At 38.0% G+C, this 23,950-nt stretch overlaps 2 protein-coding genes across 6 annotated transcripts in view; one reads left to right on the forward strand and one right to left on the reverse strand.

Moving 5' to 3' along the window:
- The window catches only part of LOC140668863 (uncharacterized), a 43,920-nt gene that overhangs the window by 18,743 nt on the left and 1,227 nt on the right, over positions 1–23,950 (forward strand). Inside the window, exons 3-8 of one of the 5 annotated variants that reach the window (XR_012047258.1) lie at positions 17,288–17,526; positions 20,356–20,597; positions 20,825–22,182; positions 22,495–22,667; positions 22,763–23,001; positions 23,491–23,592. Coding sequence is in view for 1 of the 5 variants with exons in the window: in XM_072898190.1 (XP_072754291.1) it covers positions 17,288–17,526; positions 20,825–20,856 (271 nt within the window). In the remaining 4 variants the exon portion in view is untranslated. The remainder of the gene's footprint in view (positions 1–17,287; positions 17,527–20,355; positions 20,598–20,824; positions 22,183–22,494; positions 22,668–22,762; positions 23,002–23,490; positions 23,593–23,950) is intronic. The other 4 variants (XR_012047256.1, XR_012047257.1, XR_012047259.1 and 1 more) reach the window with 4 other exon arrangements.
- LOC140668858 (uncharacterized) lies at positions 11,453–21,181 on the reverse strand. Its single transcript, XM_072898183.1, has 2 exons — positions 20,960–21,181; positions 11,453–15,728 (listed from the first exon to the last, which is right to left on the reverse strand). The coding sequence occupies exons 1-2, from the start codon at positions 21,179–21,181 to the stop codon at positions 14,361–14,363; spliced, it is 1,590 nt and encodes a 529-aa protein (XP_072754284.1). The 3' UTR covers positions 11,453–14,360.

The raw sequence follows: 23,950 nt of genomic DNA on the forward strand, positions 1-23,950 counted from the left end.
TTGGAGATCGTTCTCGCCGACGTGAACCGTTGCGGGCGATTGATGACGAATAGCGGGCTCCACGGGCGATTTATTTTAAATATAACCGCTCGATTCATTGGCCGATTTGTTACGGGCGTTCCGAGGGAGAGGAGCGTCCCGCGCCCCCTTGTTTCCCTTTATGATGAAAAGGGGAGAGACAGACTCTCCGCGCCGGCAAACGCGAGGTGCAATCCGTACAATGTCACCCCGAAGCGCGCTCGTAATTCGAATATAATGGACTCTGCGTTTCTCTCCTTTTCCTTCCCTCTTTCTATCTCTCTCTCTCTCTCTCTCTCTCTCTCTCTCTCTCTCTCTCTCTCTCTCTCTCTCTGTCTCTCCCCATCGTGTAATACACGCGCGCTCTGTATATATCGCCCTGTATTGTCGATTCCATCCCTCGCTGCTGATTCGACACGATGGTGAACGCGCCGGCAAAACATATCATGCTATCGCGCCCTCGTGTTGGCGTTCGCGAGGGATAAAGGATTCCTGCATCTCGAATCAAGGAAATATATACTCTAAGGAATTTTTACAATTGTGCACAAACTGCGCGTAAAACATAATCGTCGATTCTAAACAGCCGATTATATTTCGATAAATGTGTGTGTCTCCATTATTATATATAGATTATTTATCTCCTTTCTACGTATATATTACGTAGACTTGTGAAAATATTTATTAGTAGTTAGAAAAGTTGTGTACGTTCGCTTTAGATGATTTATATTCGCGACGAAACTTTGGACAGAATTTCATTTATTATTTAATGTAATAAAGGAAAACATATTGCAAGAGATAAAATATACATATATGTATGTATAAAATACAATCAGAAAATACACACATTTATTAATAAATATATAAACTTGCAAATAGAATTTTATACATCTTAAAAGAAACATGACAAATATATTTAAAAAAATAAAAATTAGGAAATCGTATCGAGAGAAGATGAGAAAATACACATATGTATTGATAAATATATAAACTTGTGAATATAGAATTCTCGAGAGAATTTTGTGATTTTAAAATTACAAATTGTCTAAAGCGAGCACCCTCTTTCACTGTTATACAATCAAACTTTTTAGAAAGATTAAGTGACAAGCGTAAGCGATAAATCGCAGTTTGAAATGGATAATTGATTTCATGCGAATTTAATTGAAACTCTATCGCAAACGTATCTTTCTCCGTATAATACAATTTATATATATATATATATATAAAAAAAAAAAAACTTTTCACAAAGATCACAAAGTCTACACCCGTATCTTTTATTACACATAATAGAATCTTGTTATTTAAACGTGTCGCGTTAATGTTTGAAAATTCTCAGCATTAAAAGAAAAAAAATGCTTTAACGTAATTCGCGAGGCGAGTTGAGTTCGCCATTCGCTCGCATACGAGCGGAACGAAAAGAATGAGCGGTTAGGCTACTATTCGCTTACCGAGATGGTCTCCGCCTACGTCGACCACGTTGTTACGGTAATTTCGTTCCGCGACGCGGGGCCAGGAAGAGCCGAGCGAGCGCTCTTTCACGAGAGTGGCTCGTCCGCGAGCGGGAAAAGGCACAGGAAATTGTTCAGGAAACGGCGGCGCGGCGCTGCGAAATATTAGTTTATAGCATTGGAGTTTATACTTGGGTCGAGCCCCGGCGGGCTTGTATATACTCGCGAAGGAACATCCGTCACGGATGTATAATTAAAGCACGATGGATGGGACGATTAACGAGCGCTGTTATCGGGATCGTTACGCTCGCGCGCTTTCCTGTCTGCTACATACCTGTGTATGTGTGTGTGTGTGTGTGTGAGAGAGAGACGTACATATAATATGCAATACATATATGTATATACGTAAGCAAATGTGCCGCGGAAACGCATCGCGAGGACGCGTTCCGTTCCGGATTCTCGCGCCGCTACCTCGTAATTATTCTGCCCGCTCTCGATCACGTTCCTGGCAGATTCGAGGCGTTCTTATTTAACAAGATCGAGGTGATTCTTCTCCATCTCCGCGATACTCAAACGTCCCTCTCTTCCTTCTCTCAACGTTGTTTCGTTTCAGCTAATTTGTTCCATGTTGATTAGAGAGAGAGAGAGAGAGAGAGAGAGAGAGAGAGAGAGAGAGAGAGAGAGAGAGAGAGATTTTATTGTCCATTGGAATCTATTAGCAGCATCATCATATATTGCATTTCTATTAGAATTCCTCGGTAAATTGCGATTGTCTATCGCGGGAATTCTTTCAGAATTTCGTTTCAATTACCTTACCGTTAAATTGCCTAACAACACTCGCCAACGCAAATTCTTCCTCGCCAATGTGACGTTGAGACATAATGAAATAAACCGAGGACGCACCGACTATGACGATGCATCTCACGGTCTCGGGTCGCCATCTTCGCATCCCTATTGTAAGATACAGTACGACACGTAATGTATCGGCTCGTTAAGTTCCAGCGCGGTTCCAGGAGCACGCGATAGATCACAGTTCCCCACCCCACCCCACTCCCCCTTCCCCCCTCTTGCCTCGTCTCATCTCCCGTGCCGCGCCGAGATTTCCCACACACCAGTGCCAAACCACTACGGCGCACTCTCCACCCTTATTGTCGACAGTGTTTCGAATGCGAATGTAATATTCGCGTACCATTAACCCCGAACATGTGTAGGGCGTAATCGTTTCAACCCCGAGAGAGAGAGAGAGAGAGAGAGAGAGAGAGAGCGGCCCTTCCGCAAGCAGTCGGGGGTGCGAGAGCGAGATAGGGGTGAAAGCGAGAGAGAGAGAGAGAGAGAAGGATGGCAATTTCGCAACCCATCCCAAACAAACGTGTGCGCGCGCGCGCGCACGCGTGCGATTCTCCTCGGGTAGTCCGATAACAATCGGGACGCGAGCAACATTGTCGACTTTACGACATAAGCGGGCGACGTCGTCGTCGTCGTCGTCGTCAAAGCGGCGACGGTGACGGCTGTTTTCTCTCTCTCTCTCTCTCTCTCTCTCTCTCTCTTCCTCTTTCTTCCTCTCTGGATAACCCAACCACGTTCGAGCGCGAGCGCGCGCCGCCTTTCTTCCGACATCTGGCACGATTCGCATTCAGCCAACCAAACCGCGAGCGACTCTCGTGCTCCCGCCTCCGTGTACACTTCGATGTCCTATCTACCTATCCTGACCTTTCGTTTGGTGCGCTCTACGAACGACGCGTTCGCGATATTACGCGACGAGAGTCGAGCTGAAAGCAGCTCAATCCCGCAGGATGAGGAAGAAACCCCGGTAGCCAGCCAGCGGTTAACTGTTTATGAGGCAATAACGTGGACTGACGAAATAAGAAATGAGAAAAGCCGAAGATCAATCTTGGACAAAAGTAAAAATAAAAAAAAATTATGCATTTGTACAATTTGCATATTTAAGTAGCGAGAAATGTTTAAGTATTATCGAAGGGACAGCTGGAAAAATTTCCTAGTGTCTTTTATTATGTAGCTCTCGGTAAATGTAGAGTGAACTTATGCTCTCAACACATGCTAATCAACTGTGTCTATTCATATACTTGATATAAAATAATTGTTTATGTTCACGTACTTAATATGAAATAATCTTGTACAGGTATATTTTTGCCAAAATTGCACGAATCTGTTAAGTTATTAATGTTTTTATATTCAGTAGAATGTACGAGGAATTAAATGTCGATCGATATTTAATTCTTGGACGAAATATTAAGGTATCATTTTTTGACAAAATCTTTGAAATTTTTCGTTTATATATGAATTCTATAACACAATTATAGTTGAAAGTTTATATGTATTATTCTTGTAATTTTACAACTTGGCAATTCCGTCTGCACACAGGATCACTTTGTAAAGTGTCCATTAAAATACATTTTAAAAAGTAGTAAAAGATACGCAAATAAATAAATAAAAAACGTGTATTAGTTGCGAATGCACAAATGTATATATAATATTATATAATCGTTACATTCTTTTATCTAATTTTTAGATAAGAGAATTTATTTTATAATCATTGATTTCTTTTAGATAAGAGAATTGGAACGAAAATTTTTAAATTACACCTTTCGGAAACAATATATGAATACAATTGAAATCAGATTGTGATCTTTTGTGATACTGACATTCAATAGTTTTAGAATTACAAATAATTGAAAACAAGAAGCTTCTCACGAACCAAATTTCCATAAGGGATAAAACTTAATCTTTAGCCAATTTCAAATAAACTTCACTTTAATAAAATTTTAATATGAAGCTTACATTAGATATTTAATATTTAAATTTTAAATGATTATATCTTGAGAATTTTATTAAAAAAGAAGCATCAATTATAAAATCGTCAGAGCTTGTCATTAAAGCAAAATTAAAACCGCAATTTGTGTGATGAGACATTTCCTATCGTGTAAAATCTCAAAGATTTATAATTTATTACATAAGCATATCTTTAGATAAACCTGTCAACATAATAAATATAGTGAACAAAGAGTAAACTATAATCGGATATGTTTTATCTGACATCAGTCTGTCAGAATTTGTTTTTTAAAATTACTCTCTGATAGCAAAGCGTACCCTAAATATACATATATTATAAAGTGGAAAATAGTATATATAAAACGTCATACAAGGACAAACGTGCAAATAGGATTGAAGGGTGAATCGCATTAATAGTTAAGGATTCATCAAACGAAATGTAATTAGATAATACAAGTGATAAACCTCTTTTTTTATTTAATAGTTTTTTTTTTATTTAACAGTTTTAAAAGAATCTAACATACAAATATGCACAAATATAAATTATTTTTAAAAAAATAGGAACGCTGATATCAGAAAAAGCGAATAAAATTTTCATTAAACGAAAATGATTAAAATCAGGAATATGAAAATATATATGTTATTATAAATTCAAGTAACAAATTTAAAAAATAAATATAAGATTTAAAAAAAAAAAAAAAAAAAAAAAAAAAAATAAGTACGAGAAAGATAAGCGGCTACATATTAGCTTCATAATAAAATATATAATTATGTATTTTAACTATATTTTTACTACTGTTATTTAAAATTTCATAAAAATAAAAAGTTTTACATTACGTATATATATATATAGACGTATCACACGGTTCTCACATTATTTGAAGGCCTCGAGACATCTCGATCCGTGCGCGACGTATAACATAAACGGGCGAAATCTCATTCTCAGGCCTCTTGCGGTAGTTAATCCCGGTACGACGTGCGGCTCTCGCTATTCGTCACATAGTCGAGCCGAGTCAACACTCGACGTGTGTTTCGGCGGTATAAAAAATATGCTACTCCTTCGTGTAGACACACTCGCACCACGGGGGCCGAGGCGGTGCGGCTCGGCGATCCCACACAATATTAATAAACCTTCTCTCTTTTCGAGCCGCTCCGAGAAACCTCTCTCGACTCTCTATCTCTCGCGGTCCTTTTTTCGGCCGAGCCTCGGTAAAAGGGGCCACGCCGAAACGAGAATGGGCGACCGAGACTTCCAGACAGCGTGGCTCTGCCATGGTCACAGGTGTGCCTTCGGGCGCGTTCGCTTCGACTGCACGCTACGCACACATACGTGCGTACACACACGGAGAGAGACAGACAGACAGACAGACAGAGAGACGCACACTCGTACACTATTGAATATGAACGTATATCCGAAAAGCCATTACATTGTACAACCGGGGACCTCTTTCTTCGCCATAGTTTTCATCGAGGCAAGGCGATTTGCGCGCGGTTGCCGGTATCTCGGACTTTTATCACGATTCTCTCTCTCTCTCTCTCTGCCCCATTCTCCTTGGCATCACACCGTTTCAAATTCGTCGCGAAATTTGGCCGCGAGCGCCGAAGCGGTTAGCCCTTTAGTTGGCATCGGAACGCGGTGCGGACAACAAAAGCGACGTTAAAGCATTCGGTCCGTCGGCAATTTTTTCTGGTTCGATTTTGCGGCGGAGGCACCTCTCGGTGAGGAATTCCATCCATCAGTCGGGACTAGATTACGCCGCGTTAGTTACAGAGAGAAAGAGAAAGAGAAAGAGTGAGAGAGGGAGGAGGGGGACACGCCATGCGTGTGTATACGTCGAACGTTGTGTACGTGTATGAGAGATGGAGTGTTTCGAGGGGGCGAAGGAGAAGCCCGAATAGAGGTAGAGAGAAACTGGCCCTGGAGTACCTTAAGGCTAGACGCGGCGGCGGCGGCGAGGGAACGAAATGGGCCGAGCGAACCCGCGGCCGAGGAACAAAGAGAGGCGCGGAGAAAGAGAAAGAGAAAGAGAGAGAGAGAGAGAGAGAGAGGCGAGAAACGCTCTTGGGATTCAGGTGTTGATGACCAGACACCGCGCCAGCGCGCGAAGCAGCAACGAAGAAGGCGGCAGAAGCAACGCGCCGCGCTGGCGGTGGCTGAAGGCGGGATGCCTTTCATCTTTTCATCTTTGTCTTGTAGCCTCCGAGGCTCTCTCGCGCACATCTTTCCGGCCGAAGCGTGGCCTGGAGGCTCCGGAGGCTTTGGAGGCTTTGGAGGCTCCAATCTCTTGCTCGCCCGACCAGAGATGCGCGTCCCATAACCGAAAAATCCCGCAGCGGGAGCTCACCTCGCCGTTTCTCCCATAACGTTTCCTAGACGCGTTCGCGTCGAATCCTTCCTACGACGGGGAGAGCCAAATAATCTCTCGGCCGGATTCGGAAGTCAATTTTATCGCTTAGCGATTTTTCTACCGCGCTGTGACATTCAAAATCTAATAGCGTACGTTCAAAATGATTTAAAACAAAGCCATGATATAGGAAAGAAACGTTTGCAGTTGCAATACATGGTAATATTCGCTCTTTAGATTTCATGTAATATTTTGCTTCCCAAAAATAGACTTGCGAGAATTTCAAGTTTTTTTCTCAACACCAAATTTTATTTTATTTATTAAACACACAATACAATCTTTTTTTTAAATACAACTATTGTCATTTTGCTCAGTACCGCAACTGTACAAAATACAGTTGCGGTACTTTTTATCGATACCGTTAATAAATAATCGCAATCGAACGAGGTGTACTTATGAAAGAACCGCTTTTCATCATATTCTCTGCAACTGACAATGAAAGGCAAAGACCCATTAAAAAATGAAAACGATATATATATATATATATATATATATATATATTGCACAATTACCTACAAAATGATGAAATGAATGAAGATGAGTGTAATATCCTGAACAAGATTAAACGCATTGTTCAGTAGCAAGGGCTGTTCTCTCGCGCGTTCAAAGTGGAAGGATCCCGCGAGAGAAACATACACTCGCGTTACAAAAGATGGAGAGGAGGTTGTCCGTGGCGTGCCGCGGTGAAATTAACCAAATTCTCCTTCTCCGTTGAATCATTTGAGGTTCCCGTCGCTTCCGTTGCGCCTTTTGTTTACTCGCGGAACGCGAAAGCGCAACCAACTCTCTGCGTACAATGCGGATTCGATATAAATACATACCACAGTCGGGCATAGAACTTGAACACGCAGCGGTTTAAGGCTACTTCGGACAATACTGGACGGAGATTTCGAGACCGATGATTTTAGAAATCACCGACAACTGATATTCAACCCATGTACGATATGCGAGAGCAAGAATTATTAACCCTTATTCCGTACTGATGGATCCTTTTTGTCCGTGATTTTTCTAACAACACGTCAATTTCTCGAAAACAAATAATCATGAAAAAATATATTTAAGTAAATTATTTTTCCAATTTATTATCTTAGTCTTTATTTAGAATGTTCAAAGAAGGTATATACATTTTTTCAGATTTTTTTAAAACGCTTTAACATATTAATAAACTTATCGAAAATACGCTGACCCACCTGTACAGTTAGAAGGCGTCAAAAATAACAAGGGTCAATTTACTAATATAAGATTATTAATTTCAATTTTGGAGCCAATTTTTTGTCAAAAACAAAGTCTTTTTTATTAGGTATATAAAAAAATTTTTTTTTTCTTTAAAAAACATCTCGTAGAGATTTTATTCTATATTTTGTATTTACTTTTGCGTGTAGAATTTTTACAAGTCTAGTATATTCAGATACGTATATTGATATTTGTGAAACTCGTGATAACATTACGTAATAATATTATAAAATTCGTATCGACTTTTCAACGAGCATCTATGCTGGATTTGAGATAAATATCTCGTCGGTCCGAGCGGCTTTTACGTTGATTCCCGCCAGAATGTTTGCCTAGTAACGAGTTTGGTTTCGTCGATTTGCACAATGTATATCGCACCGAGCCTTATCACCGAGTCACGTAGCACTCGCGCGGCCCACGTTGCTTTCAATAAAAGCCGAACAGGTTGTAGAGAAAGAACGAGAGAGAGAGAGAGAGAGAGAGAGAGAGAGAGAGAGAGAGAGATAATACGGAGGAGTAAAAGAGGAGTGCGAAAAAGAGCGAAGGCAACGTTGAGAGGATTGAGAAAGGTAGAGACCAAAGGTAATTCCATTTGTGTCCCTTTCTATCCCGCAGATCGGCACGTACGCCGACTTCGATCCTCCGACTTCGTTGTTTTTCCTCGCATGAATTTGCTCGAAGCCTTGTTAAGTCCTTGCTTTCGGGCCGCGTTGTAATGGCACAAATAATGACCCGAGTGCAAACGCGCGCGCGCGCGCGCGCTCGTAATCTACTACTAATCTAATCGGATAAACGGCCGACTTTCAACATTGATTTTTCGAATTCTCCTGCTCGGATTTTTATGACACATACATTTTACAAATTTATTTCACACGTACGTTTAAAATATAAAAGGAAAGAAATGACCGAGAGAAGCTATCTCGCAAAAGTCTTTCTAAAAATGTGTGTACAAAAATATTTATTTACACATTTATCTATATTTTTATATTTACAATTATACTGTTTAGATTGTTGTGCTCATGTCTTTTAAAATTATAAAATAAAACTGCGAGATTTTTCACTAATGACTGAATAAGTTTTTATAACTTTCTATTTTTTTTTTTTTTTTTTTTTTTTTTTTTTTAATAAAAAATAAAAATATTTTTGTGCTGCGAGTATCGAAAACATATTCATTGTACATTGAATTAAACAGCTATTAAGTAAACGAAAGAGAATGTTAAAACGCTAAGAAATACTAATTTCTTGAATTTAATATTTTTTGTTTTATTTATCTACCCGTTTGTATTAAATTTTACATTAAAAAAATTTTAAACTTTTAATCTTGCTTGAAGAGCAAAGGTTTTTTCCCCCAAAACAGGCATCTTATTTACATTTTATCACATTGCGATGTTCTCATCTAAATATTTTACGGCTAGTACACGGTCGGTGCACGCTAAATCGAACTGCTGGTTGACGCGAACTACTACTAGCTCAGGTGACCTCTAGGTGAGGGACTATACCCTACGGAGAGACTTGTTTGCCGAGTGCTGCCTTAACGAGCTTTATTAACGATAATCGATTCACGTAGTTATAGAGCGTAACGATTGATCGTACGAGGTCGATGTGCCGCTGTTGAGTTCTATCGCGACTGCTTTGTCCATAAATCGTTCTCGATGGAAAGTAATAATGGCGTTCTATCGCGTCGCCATTATTTAGTCGCTTATGACGGTTTGCCAATCGCGATATCTCATATAATCGTGCACATTTTCGACATCGGTCCATTTTACTTTCTTGTCGAATCAGGACTCGGGATACTCGATAATTCTCGTTGCGATTTAATCTGAATCAACGGTTTGTGTGATCGTTTGAGAATTTCTCGACATTTCTAGAATAATAAAGACATTTAGCACGTTTGTACTATGATAAAAAGTCAAAAAAAAAAAAAAAAAAAACTTAAATTTTCTCATTCTTTCCATGTATATTTTAATTTACTTTTTAATTTTAGTATCAATTTAAAATCCTTTTTTTTTTATACAATAAACTGTGCACATTTGCGTATACATATATGCAATGGAAAATATACACGTGTTTATTTTCTGTCAAAATATATGAAATTTTAATAGAAGGAAAAAGATAAAATCGAGAATGCGCAAAAACGTGGAGGAGCTTAATTTTGAACGCTTAAAAAGCAATAATAGGAAATAGCGAATGATATTTTTATCTATCATAATTCAATAATGTATTTTCATGAAAACAATGCATATTTTTAAATTATAAATTATATTATACAAATCGACAAATATATGTTTGAGAAAGATATTACGGATGTACCATATGTTGCAAATATAACTTGGTAAACATTTCTGGATTTTAATTAAATTCATCAGACAGACGTTTAAGAAATATTTCATTATGATATAGCAACCGTTTATCTCGCGAGAGAGGAGAATCGATGCCAAAAATTATTTACCCTCTTTTGCATTCTCTCTTTCTCTCTCTCTCTCTCTCTCTCTCTCCCTCTCCATCTTATACTCTTTTATATGTATCGCGAGACGCAACGAGACCCACCAACGAGCGTGACTGGCTGAAGTAGTCCTTATTAAATCTTCCCCCGTCTCCATTAGAGGCAGAAATTACGGATAATCCTTTTTATTACGCACGCTACGCGGACTCCCATGGAAGGAGAGCGCAGAAAGGCAGCCGGGTATGTTGAAAAAAAGTCGGGATGGGTCGCGGCCACGGTTCGACGCGGCATGGTGGTCCGCGCTTCCCATTCCCGACAACAAAGCGCTTTTAAACAATCTCCATTGTGCCCGTAATCCCGAGCCATGCGTGAAATCAACACGTTTTTCCACTTAATTGACAAACACACGCCTCTCCGTCCGTGTATTCCCGACGAGCACCCATCAAATATGACTTTATAACGGTTACGTATCTCGAGAATATGCGTGTAACGAGTAATATAACCACGTTACTTTTCCATAAATGTACCATTCCGTGCCGCATGATCGTAGTTTGAAGCAGAAGTGAATCCCCTGGATTAGAGCTTGAAACATGCGTTGTGCATAGTTGTAAGAAATACTAAAACCTAAAAAGTTTTTATTTTTACCTTTTAATTTTATTATTTTAATTTACTTTTTTAATTTTAGTATCAGTTCAAAATCCTTTTTTTTTTCCTACAATAAACTGTGCGCTTCCCTTATACATCTATGCAACGGAAAATATACACGTGTTTGTCTTTTTTCTGTCAAAATATATGAAATTTTAATAGAAGGAAAAAGATAAAATCGAGACTGTCGAGGAGCTTAATTTTGAACACTTGAAAGTTTATTAAAACAAGTATAAAGTATAACATTCGATATGCCACGCTATATTAATTATATCGACAAACAAGGATTTCAATTAAGAAACTAAATGTTTTTGCATCTTTTCTGAAACCATGAAAGAAAAAAAGAGAGAAGGCAATAGGGAAGACAATAAATGTTATCTTAAAACAAAACCAATTTTCTTCCAGTAATTTTCGCTTAAATATTTAGGGAGAAAATTAATAAACAAATAGGAGGAAAATGTTATATAATATGTGTGTATATACTTATAAAGTTTATATTGTGGAAAACATTTAAAAATCATAAATTTATTTCGCGCGTACCAAAAATATATGAATTGCCAACAGTGAATGGGGTTGATAAAAAACGTCGAAGGAAAACATTTAAAGGGATTATTCGGTAAGAATAAAAACAACATTCATTTGTGTAGATATATCCTTATTCTACGTATATACAATAATTTATTTCGCTACTAATTGTTTCTACATTTACAAATCGTTTTTACTCGATTGAGTATAGAATACAGATGGATGCGCAAATGTACGAATGTAACGAGCAGCCTCTTCTTTTATGGAGCGCGAGAATAATTAAATTGGCAGATTTAGAAATCGCATTTATTGTTAGTAACATTATGCGAAAATCTGGACGATGATGCAATTTCAAATTTGACAAATTTTATATCGAGACTCTATTAATTGGATATTTTCTATAAAAGGAATCAAGCGCCTTTATATTTTGTTTATATTGTTATATTTTGATAATATAAATTTAAAAAAATTTTAAATAGATTTTTGTGTTTTGGAGAATATTTTTTTTCGAGAAAATAATATCATACAATGTAGGGTCTCACATCATAAGAATAATTTACAGCATAATAATGTGAATCTTAATTTATTTCTCAGATCGATGGGTTTGCTTAAAATTTAGTAATGTTCAATAAATTATCATATATTAAGCTATAAATATATGTATATATTTACATTTTTACAAAAAAAAGAAACGAATAAATATGCATGTTACATTCGTTGTCTGCCGCTGGATTATTATTGAAATGTATAATAAAGTTTTGACATAAATATTTTCGAAATGTAAGAATTCTATATATTTTGTCGATTAGTTAAATCTAGCACTTTGTTCCTTTTGTATAAAATATTCCAATTAAATATAGTTATAATATAAAAGTAATACTTTGGCATTCATACATATAACAGGGTATGCCACATAAAATGTTACAAGGTGTTTTCTCCGAAACTATTAAAATATTAAAGGTAGCGAGGCTATTCTTTTTACAGTTTTTATGGTTTGTTGGGACCTTTTAAATGATGACAGGGTACTGCCGCCAATCTCTTAAAAAAAAGGCGATACCCATTTTTTAAAATAGAATAGTATGTTAATTTATCCATTTTTTTAAATAGATTTTTTTTTTAATACAACAACATTTATCTAAAATGTTTTTTCATATTTTGCATAGTTCAAGAATTATAACGGAGAATATTCTTAATTCTTTAAAATTAAAAAGTATTTTAAATGTTGTCATATTAAAAGAGATCTATTAAAAAATGCAGAGATTTAAAAAAAATATTCCATTAAAAAAAAAAAATAAAGAATCATCTTTTTTTTTTAGCTTTTTTTTTAAGAGAGAGGTACCTTCTCTGTCATTTAAAAGACCTCAACAAATCATAAAAATTGCAAAAAGAATAGCCTCGCTACCTTTAATAGTTTCGGAGAAAACATCTTGTAACACTTTATGTGATACACGCCTAAATAAGTATTGCAAAGTTAATTTTACATTGTTAATTTTATGTACTAAATCTAATCTCGTTGGTGTTTTTCGTGCTCGCGTCCGCGTTTAATCGTTTAGAGATCGTCTAATTAGTTAATTACATATTTTCGGAGTATCGCGGTTGACAATAATCAACTGACCGCCTTTGCGTGTCATAAAATAGCCGTAGATTACGAGTAACTATAACTGTTAACTGCCCGGACAGCTCGTAAATTTCTCGAGACCAAGCGACTCCTGCGACGAAAACCAATATCAGCAAGCAAAGCTTTTATCTCTCGATAAAAGAAGACTGTATTTACGAAATGAGGAACTCTAACGCGTTGTCTATACGATGTCTTCCTATATTTGTGTCACGTCTACCATTCGCGGCGAATTGGACAGAGGATCGCAGTGATTATATCCGATCGATTGTGTCGCAATTGAGGCAAAAAGTATCCGCGTGATTGTCTCGTCACATTGTTTCGTCGGATAAGACAATATTGATTTCGCGAAGACGTACAAAGCGCAATTTTTCAGAGTCGAAGAGATTCTCGCGGATTCTTTTTGACAGATTCTCGCGAGTACAATACATTATGCCTTTGCTTATCTAATGGAATCGAAACGGATTTTGTCACACGTTTCTAACGATGGTACACAGAAAAAAAGACTATATTTTCTTGAAATGATATTATATAGCGTTAAACATGACATTTAATATATAATTCTACCGAGAAAAATAGATCTTTATTATTCATAATTTTCCAAAATATAAATAATATAGGCTGGACAAATAGTGTATATTCAAACTAAAAAATTATTATAATAAAATTAAGATGATAATAATATTCTTGAGAGATGACTATTATAATATTAAAATAAAATTATAATATTGTTGAAATTTAAGATTAGGACCAAATGTTGTTTTTAAGAAAATTTTGCATATATATTATTGTTTATATGTAAAATAATAATCGCGTTAACTGAAATATAAAGTTTTAATTTGATAAAGATTTAATTTTTTTTTCTGTGTAGAGAGAAGTTACATTCCACTTTATGTACAAACATTGAGCCTGACTTGGTCACAGCTATAACGAGGGATCATTGTTTTACTTCTCGTTAAAATAGCGAAAGTGTTCTTCGTTTCTCTCTCTCTCTCTCTCTTTCTCTCTCTCTTCCTCTCTATCTCTTTCTCTTTCTCTTCTAAAGGATATTAGGTAAGTGAAGGTGTAATGTATATGTACACAGGCGGCGTAAAATGTGGGTGTGTGTGTGTGGAGCGCGCGGCGAACACGTCGAAGGGACGTGATTCTCTCTTGGAAAACGGACGTTTGCAAGACGTTTGGTGAACGACGTTGTTGGCTTATTCCGTCCGATGTAATGAACCGATGGAGAGGACGAGCGGTGTTCAGGTGGCGGTGCCGTACGAAGGCCTCTGAACTCCCGTGGTGGCGATCGACATGGTGTATCCGGCGTAGAGCGGCCTCGGCACGAGAAGCGAGGACTTTTTCGGGATGGACTCGTTGGGCAACCTCGAGGCACGTTCCTCGTCACCGACACCGGTATTAACAGCGACGCCACCGCCGTCGCCGTTGCTCTCGTTGTTGTCGTCCGGGGCGATAATGTTCTCGATGGTGAAGGGCTTCTTCACCCTCTTCTCCGTGTTGGCCGTGGTAAGAAGGACCGTGGCGGCGACCGGGTCCTCGCGACCGGAGGGCAACTGGGTACGTTCGACCTCCACCACCAGACTCGAGACCGGCGACAGGTGGCGATAGGAGGACGACGACGACTTGGACGCGTGGGACGTTGGCGAGATGGGCGAGGTCGGTGGTGACGAAGCGGCGACAGGCACGACGCCCCGGTAGAGATTCATTCTGGACGACGAGGACGAGGACGAGGGCGACGAGAGCGGCTCCTCCTCGGCGAGTTTGTCGCGATTGTAGCCGGTAATCTCGTAAGCATTCTCACCCGCAAAGACGGGGTCGTTGTCCCTGCCGGTGGTGGCGACCATCACTGGCCCGTTCTCCAGCGTGCGCTCGCCCCGACGTTCATCTCGGATCTCCCGCGTCACCGGATGGATGGCCTGCGACCTGCTGACGGTGGCCTGCTGAAGGTACGGCAGCTGCGACACCGCGTACGACGGCGAGACGGTCGGGAAGCCGGGAAAGTTCCAGGAAGCGGCAGAGTGCAGCAACGCGGCCGCCTCGTACGTCCTGAGAATCTCGTTGCCGCCGTCGGCGCCTCCCGTCAGTCTCTGCCTCACTTCGGGTGACAGCAAATAGTAACCGGCGGTGACAGCCTCTGGCGCGGTCGGTCCAGCCGGCAGACCGGACGTCCCGTCGCCGAATCGGCCAAAGCTGGCCGCGCTGGCAAAGTCCCCGTGATTCGCGACCATCATCCGCCTCTCCTGCATCTCCCAACGCAGAAGATCGTCCCGCAGACGATGGAGATTCGCCAGGCTGAGGCCGTTGCCGGGGCAGGTCGCGCCGCCGGCGCCGGTGTCCCCGACGATCCCGCCGGTCGACGCGACCGGTTGCTGTTCCGCGTGCGGCTGCGGCTGCGGCTGCGGCTGCGGCGGCGGCGGCGGCGGCGGCAACGGCGGCGGCATCGCCGAGGCCAGGGCCTGCAACTCGGACTTGAGCAGCTCTTTATCCGGCTTGTGCAGCTTGAACCGCTTCCGTCGGCGGAGGAGTGAACCGTTCTCGAACATGGACAATGCGGCGGGATGCAGCGCCCAGTAGGCCCCCTTTCCCGGCCGATGCGGACCGCGCGGCACCTGAAATCCGGTCATTCGCTTTATCACGTCGGACTTGTCGGACTTGCCGGACTCGCGAAATTATTCCAAGTTGCATCTGGCAGAAGAAAACGGTAGCGTCGTTTTGCCAAAGTTATTTCGTATTACTGTATTCTTTGGCGAAAGCACGGAAAGAAAGAAAGAAAAAAAAAAAAACAGTTTTTATTTTCAGATTATCTTTGTTCTCAACATGTAAATGAGATTATATAGCATTATAACATAGCGAATATAAATTGCTTATTCGAAGATATTTATAATAATATATAGCTCTCTACCGAGAAAAATATATTCTCATTATTGAAGAATAATTTTTTCATGAATACACAGACAAAACAAGTTGGATAGATAAATAGTATATATTGAAATAAAAAAATTATTGTAATAAAATTAAGACGATAGAATTATATTCTTGAGATGACTATTATTATAATATAAAACAAAATTATAATATTGTTGAAATTTAACATTAATGAATCTTTCTAAAAAGATTATATGTATATATATATATATATATATTGTTACTTATATATAAAACGATAATCGCGTTAACTATAGTATATAAATTTTAATTTGATACTAAATTTTTTTTCCGCGCGTTCTTTGTGACAAGCTTTTAAGAAATAAGTATGCGTACCGTTTCACAGAAAAATGCAGTTTCATGCTCATTAATTTGGTAATTTTAGACTAGCATGCTTCTACTTTCGCGTGAAAGAAATTAATCTAGAAATAATTCTCTTGAAATTTTCAAGTACAATAAATTGTATCCGAATCTATACGAGTCTCGAATAATCTGCTTAAAAATCAAGTGATTAATAACACGTATACTGACATTCGCGCGCATTTCACGAAGACCTAGTTTTGAATCACTTAAGAAACGCTTTGCACGAAGACAAAATTTATATTAACAACTTGGCAAGAAGCTCGCGAAAAGTCGTCGTTGTACGAACAGTCGAATGGCAGCGCAATTCAGCACGCGATGGCAAATAACATGATAGTAAACAAATTACATGGATTTCGCATTGAGTCATTATCAGTTTCGAGTTAAACATTCATTCATGACGGGCTTCTTCTTGCAAATCTTACTTTAAGCTTTCGATGAGAAATTATAATCGCATCAAGAGGGTTTCAAGATTCGATGCAAATTTGAAATTGCATCTCTTCAGATCCGCACTTTGATAAACGAAGTGTCACAAATGTCTTTTCTTCCGTAAGTAAGCGCATTTCACAGATAGATACATACATATATATATTTACATTTAATATTCATGGATCATAACTTAAAACCGTCTGACAGTTTGACAGCTGTGTTTGTACGAAAGATTAAATATAAGATAAAAGATAAGAAAAAAAAAAAAAAAAAGAAGAAAACTGTGATATTATATAATATTCGATTAAACAATTAAAAAAAGTGTTTAACTCTTTGGCAATAAACTGTCATCAGCAACCAATGTGTGATTACAGAGCAATGGAATATCAAATACGATGAAAAACAAATTGAGTATTTGCATAATTATAATTCGTGTAATTATAATTTTTTCCAGAACTGACGCAGGACAGTATCAGGAACGGAAACCTCATCCTCCTGTTGATTGGAAAATTTCGAATCAGATCGCAACTGCGGGGTTTGTGCGCCACTTCGGAAATCCACACGCTTTGAATGAACGTGCTTGTGGGAGTCGCACCTTAATTGATATCTCTGATGAAGGATCGAGGATGCCGGTGGGAACAATGTTTGAGGCAATTACGCGATTCTCGTGCACCGCTCATATTACATACTCAGGTGAGTAGCCCGTATTTTTCCCCTTCATCCCTACGGAAAGGCGTCTGGTATACGCGTCGTCCACCGCGATAGCCTATATAAGGTTCAGGCCTTAGCGGCGATTGATGAGCTGTAGAGAGCCGGGGGTTCATTACTTTGCCAGGAACGAACAGGTTTTACATTTAATAACGCGAAACGATTATCTGCCGATCGGCCGAGTTAATTCGATCGGAAAGGCATAACCTGTTGCCCGGACAGATCTCGCGCGCGCAAAGGGAAATATATTGCCGTCGCTATTATTAGTACCACGCCTCGACAAGAGGTCGAGGCGAAGAGATCGGCGTTCGCATCCTTTGCGCCACTTTTCTTTCTACAGTTAACTATGGTAAACCTCGATCTTGAATCGCGTGCGAGACTATAAATAAAAGAAATACATTCAATGCTGAATTCGAATGACTTTTATTAAACATCGCGACAGAAAATTTCTTGCACTTATCGAAAGTGGCATCTCGCGCTGTGCTCTTGAAAAACGTAAAGAAAAATTGTCAGATATTTATATTATTTAAATATTACTCCTTCTATTCTGTGTATTATGCTCAACATTATAATTGTATTCGCTTATTGTTATCAGGTTTTTTTATAAATAAAAAATTTTTAAATATATATATATATATATATATATATATATATATATATATATATATATATATATATATATATTTAAAAATTTTTTATATTTATATTTTATATATATATATATATATATATATATAGGGATTATACATAATATAATGTCATTATATATAGTCATTGAAAAACAATTTTATAAATCTCTACCGAAATGTGTACCCTACCGTGAAACGAATATTTTTAATCTGCTGCTTAGAAAAGCTGGGTAGATGATAGAGAAACATATTTAAAATTTATATTTTTTCCCAATCTTTTATGAGCCTCATATTTTACTGGTATTAAAATGAAATGTTTATTTCTTTTATTTTCAATTATAACTTGTAATGACTTATTTTTTATCTATGAATTAATTGATCAATTTATAGTAGATGTTTCCATTTCGAAAATTTGATTTGATATTTTTTGCCACAACTTTGGATATTCAAATTTAACTCAAATAATCTTACGCTAAATAAAGTCAATTTGATGTTATGTAAAAAATATAATCTCATCACTTTAGGCGGGAAGATATTTGTAAAAAAATTGTCAGATTATAAAATTATTAAAAAAAACTTTAAACTAAAATCGAGGAATTAGGTAAGCAAATAAATAAACCAGATCTACCATAACTATTATCTATCATTATCTATTCTAATATGTTTGTGTGTGCATTTATACACGTAAATATTTCATTAGTTAATTCACGATCGATACATCTTTCTTCCGAAATAAAATTTCTCGCAAATTTCTCACAGAGACATTATTACTTTCCATTTATGGTTCTACGCTTTCTAGCGACGATAATTATTATTCGTTACAATCAGGGGCATGTATTAGGGTAACATTTAATTTGTCCGATCTAAGAAAACAAAGATATATATGCCACGATAAAAATATTGCGTGTTTTTTTTTTTTTTTTTATTTCAAGATTGTTTGATTCAAACTGATTAATTCGAGATTCAAGTGTGAATAATGTTGAAAAAACGTGTATGTACATAATCTATTTACATAGATTATCTTGAGAAAAGAAAACATTGTTTTTTTCTGTATCCATTTACATATATGTATATTATCTTGAAAAAAGAAAACATTGTTTCCTCTTGGCAATATGATTGTTCGATTCTAAACTAATAAGATATAAAATCATAAATTAATTGTATTTATTAAATTTAATAAGTTATTTGCGAAAATAATGCTTCAAATTAAACGCGTGTCTTGACACTTGCAGTTTTAAAACATTAGAACATTAGAAAAAAGCTAATTTTAATTTATATCTGCATTCTAAACTTTTGCATGCATGAAAATAAAAGTCAATATTCGATAAATAACCAGTAGTTTGGATTTTTCACGTGGTTTTAATTAAATTCTAATATGTTTATTAAATTTCTACGTTTGAAATAATATATATATATATATTTTAATTTAAAAAAATGACGAAAATTTAGAACGTAAATATAAACATTTCTAAAGATGCTGCTTGAATTGCAAGCAATTATAGATATAATTTCTAATTCAATATTAATTAACTTTAAGATTATTATGTTAGATCTTATTATTTGATGTATTTTTTTTTAATTAAAAAGAATATATCAAATAACAAGATTTAACATAATAATATTAAAGTTAATTAATATTGAAATAGAAATTATATCTATAATTTCCTGTAATTCGAGCAGTATCCTTAGAAATGTTTATATTTACATTCTAAGTTTTCAACAATTAATTATATTCTATAATGCGCGTGTGTGTTCATTGTTTTATAACTCATAATTATATTTGGTAACGAAAATATTTTCTGAAATCAGTGAATATACGCAGCAAAATAAATATATTAATCATAGAATACATTACTCACTGTGTTATAACGAGGCATTAAGTACAATATAAAGGTTTGAAATATTGTTGTCACAATTATTCTATGATTAATTATCGCGTTTTCATACGGTCTTCATATCAAATTATGTGTAAAAGCTTCATAAAGAATTCGCAAAAATCTAGACATAAATCTAGACTATCAAAGGACTATTTAAGGATTTAAAAACATGTTTCGTGCAAAATCGCAAATCGAAATGTTCTCCAATAAAATACATTTGCATTTTTGATAATTGGACATGAGTTTCACTTACGACGCATTACGACACGGCGGAAAGTGTGTTTGAGACACCGTTTTACTTTTTTAAGAGGTGGAGGACTCCCCCCAGGAATCGGACGACAGGCGACGAAAGAACGGGCATCCTTTCGTATAATTTTGAGGAACCGCGTGTAAAACGCGCCATGACGGTGATCGCGCGGTCGCACGCGTTGGCAGGTGCGAAACAGATGGCCCGATAATACAACAACCAGACACCTTGCGCGTTGCGTCGTCGCTCCCGGACGAACCCGGACATTCGCGTTGAAAAGGCACATCGCGTCAGTCATAAAAGGTAAGATCCGTTCTCTGTGCTCCATTCGCCACGCTATTCGCGATGTCTCGAGCCTTGACGACACTTTGACGCGACCGCGATTCGAGATTGTTACTTTGACAATATTTAAATTGATGTTCCCAGTGGTTTGTCATTTTTGTTTTAAACATAAAGGCGAAAATGAAATTACATTAATTCTTGTTCATCGAGATGCGATCATTGACTTTGTTTTTATTTTCTTCTTCTAGGAGGGAGCTTTCATAGTTTGCTTAGAGCTTAAAGAAAAACAACGTTTTGAAATGATATTGTCGGAGAAACCCGAGCTCTGGACCAACGTTCCGGATCGAAACGAATCAAGTACGGATGATTACGGATGGACTAACCTTGATGAAGCAATCGTTGAAGGACAAATTGTGCCTTAAAGAATTCTGCCATCGTCGCGTGTCCTTTCTGTAGTACGGGAAGCGGTCGGCGATGAACTTGTAAATCTCGGCGAGCGGCAACATCTTGTCCCTCGACGACCATATCGCCATCGCCGTCAACGATATGTAGGAGTAGGGCGGTTTCTGGTCACCATAGGTATCGCGCGAGGGTCGCGGCATCATCAACGTACGTCAGGATCGACGTGATTCCAAGGAGTTCAATAGTGTCTCTAACGTCACTCACCTGTCTGCCGAACGAACCAACGACCCGACGTCTTTACACGTTGCTCGACACTTTCCGAGAAGATATTCGCCGATACTCGTGCGCCAGCATCCTCGAGATCGCGAACCGGCGGCGGGAGCAGCGGAATAGCAGCTGCTTTCCGGGGACTAGGATCTCCATCGGACCCAACCACGGGATCCCGCGGTCGGCCGAGGCCCGAGCCCGCGCTGTTGTCGCGCACGTATATCACAGTATATCACAACAATCCGGACGACGTTTTCGACTTAAACACTGTTCCGGCTCCGACAAATTCTTCTTGCTTTATTCCGCAATTCGGGGAAGAGACCCCCGGGAGCGCACGCTCAGGCACGCCGAGTACCCGCGATCGCGTCTCCGCGGATACTGCGGCCGATCTATACCCACACCCCCGCAACGGGCTTCCCCTACCCGCGACCTCGCGGCACCGCCGTGTCCCGGATTGGAGGCAGTCACGGATCGTGTTCTCGGCCGGTTCTCGCTCCCGCTTCGTACCACCAGCTCCGTCCAATGGCGCAGTGGCTCTCCCACCTTCCCGAAGGAGGTTTCTGCCACTCGAATGGGGCGTCGTCTATCCATTCGAGCGGATGTCGAGGGCGGGTCCCTCTCTCAGACACCGCTGCTTCAGACCACCTCCCTCGAACGAACGGGAACAGCCAATGCGTCGGCCAATCCGATCGACCTCGCGCGCGCGCGCGCGCGTTTACCGATACCGTGTATGCACCGTTGAAGTACCGGGTACATTACTACTATCCCAGCGGGTAGGACGAAGAAAGAGGAGCCTGTCTTCCGCGCGTCGCGGATCGATCCGCCAGCGTACTTTCGTTCCGAGGATTGAAAGCGATGTAATTTCGCGTTGAGTCTAATTCTCTTGTATTGAGATAAAGTCGGAGACAGCGAGTCTGGACCTGTTTGAAGAGCTAGGGTAAAATTTTTTTTTCCAATTTAGTTTGTACGAGAGATCAATTGTCGTTATTTAATTTTCGATTTTATAGTACTTTAATTTACACGGATATTTCTTTATTTAATTTATTTATTTGATTAATGGTTTCTGAAGAAAGAAGACAATTTGACAAATAAATGTGTTATGTATATATATATATATATATATATATATATACACTAATCTTATATAACAATCTGTCTATTTTGTAATTTCCTAACGACAATGTTGCTGTCGACACGTTCATAGATATAAGATGACATAACGATAGCGACATTGCCATTTGAATTACAGAGGGAACACATGCCGGTTTCAAAATAACTCGAGATTTACGATGCGCAAGGGTTAATTTCCGATAATAAAGTTAAGCGAAAAAGAAAAACTATTACGAACTATTATTGCATGGTTGCAACAATCAAATCTAGTTAGGAAATCGCACCATTTTCAACCCTATCTTGGTCAATCACGTGAATATCAACACAGTCGTTTTTAGTATTATTAGCGATATTGTATTGCTTTAAGAGAACATGGGATAAATCTCTTTTTTTTTTTTTTTTTTTAGTTATTATGATCAAACCTAATCTTGATCGACGACCAGCGACGAACCTAAAGGTAGAGAGAAAGAGTGGGAGAAGATAAAACACCAATCGGAGCAAAGCGTCTTCCTCGCCCGTAGTTTGTTGGCAAGAGGCGTGTCGTTACGCCTCGTGCCTTACCGACAAAATGGCAATTCTCGTTGTTCATATAATCTATACTATGCTTCACATTCATGAACAAGTCGGCCAGAGGGATTTTCGAAAGGTAAGCATCGCTTCTAGACAGGCACAAAAAGGTTCAGAATAATGACAATAGACAACTTGCAAAAATGGGGTGGCTAGCATTTAACTTGTCATAATTCAAGCATTTCAGATAGTAAATATTTTAAATAAGATAGGTATTTATTGTATAATCAAATAAATTCATAAGATTTTTATTCTCTGCAATAAATGTTTAAAAATAAATAAAAGTAAAATTTTGACTTTATATTGACAGAATTTCCAAAGATTTAAGGATATGTAATATCAGAAATTGAAAAATATGATAAATAATTTCTTCTGCTAAAATCTATTTTAAATATAATTTTGAACATTGTTTAAATCTGTTATAATAATTAAAATATCACTAATTTAAAAAATCACTACAATTAAAACATCACATTTTTTAGGAAGGATACATCTCATATATATGTACGCATTATTTTATTATTTTTTAAATTTATAATATAATTTTGTTTCTTTTTTATATCATGAGAGAATTCTGTTAACTCTACAATACATTGACGTCCGCGTTGCGAATTATTGATGTAACTCTTACTTCAATTCTCATTCCATCACTGCGAAATGAAAACAAAGGGTGAGGATATTTTTATGTAGTATTACGAGCTATACATTATACGAAATTAATTTAATTTTTTAAATATTTTGATGGAATTAGAAATAATTTTGCTTAAAAAGCAGTAAAGATAATCTGCAAAAAATACGTTGGATCGATCTCAAGTGTACGTTCGGTGAATGGTAGTGAAAATAAATGGTAATAAGAGAAAGCAGGCAGATAAAAGTCAACATTATTTTTTTTATTAGTCTTTGTTTCGCGTTGCAGTCTATTATGGCATGAAAAAATAGTCTACATAAAATATAATGTCGGTGTCAGCATAATAATTGCAGATATATTTGACGAGAAAATTATGAGATCGCGTCAACTAAAGCACACA

This window comes from Anoplolepis gracilipes, chromosome 8, assembly GCF_047496725.1.
Source record: "Anoplolepis gracilipes chromosome 8, ASM4749672v1, whole genome shotgun sequence".
Taxonomy (NCBI): Eukaryota; Metazoa; Arthropoda; class Insecta; order Hymenoptera; family Formicidae; genus Anoplolepis; species Anoplolepis gracilipes.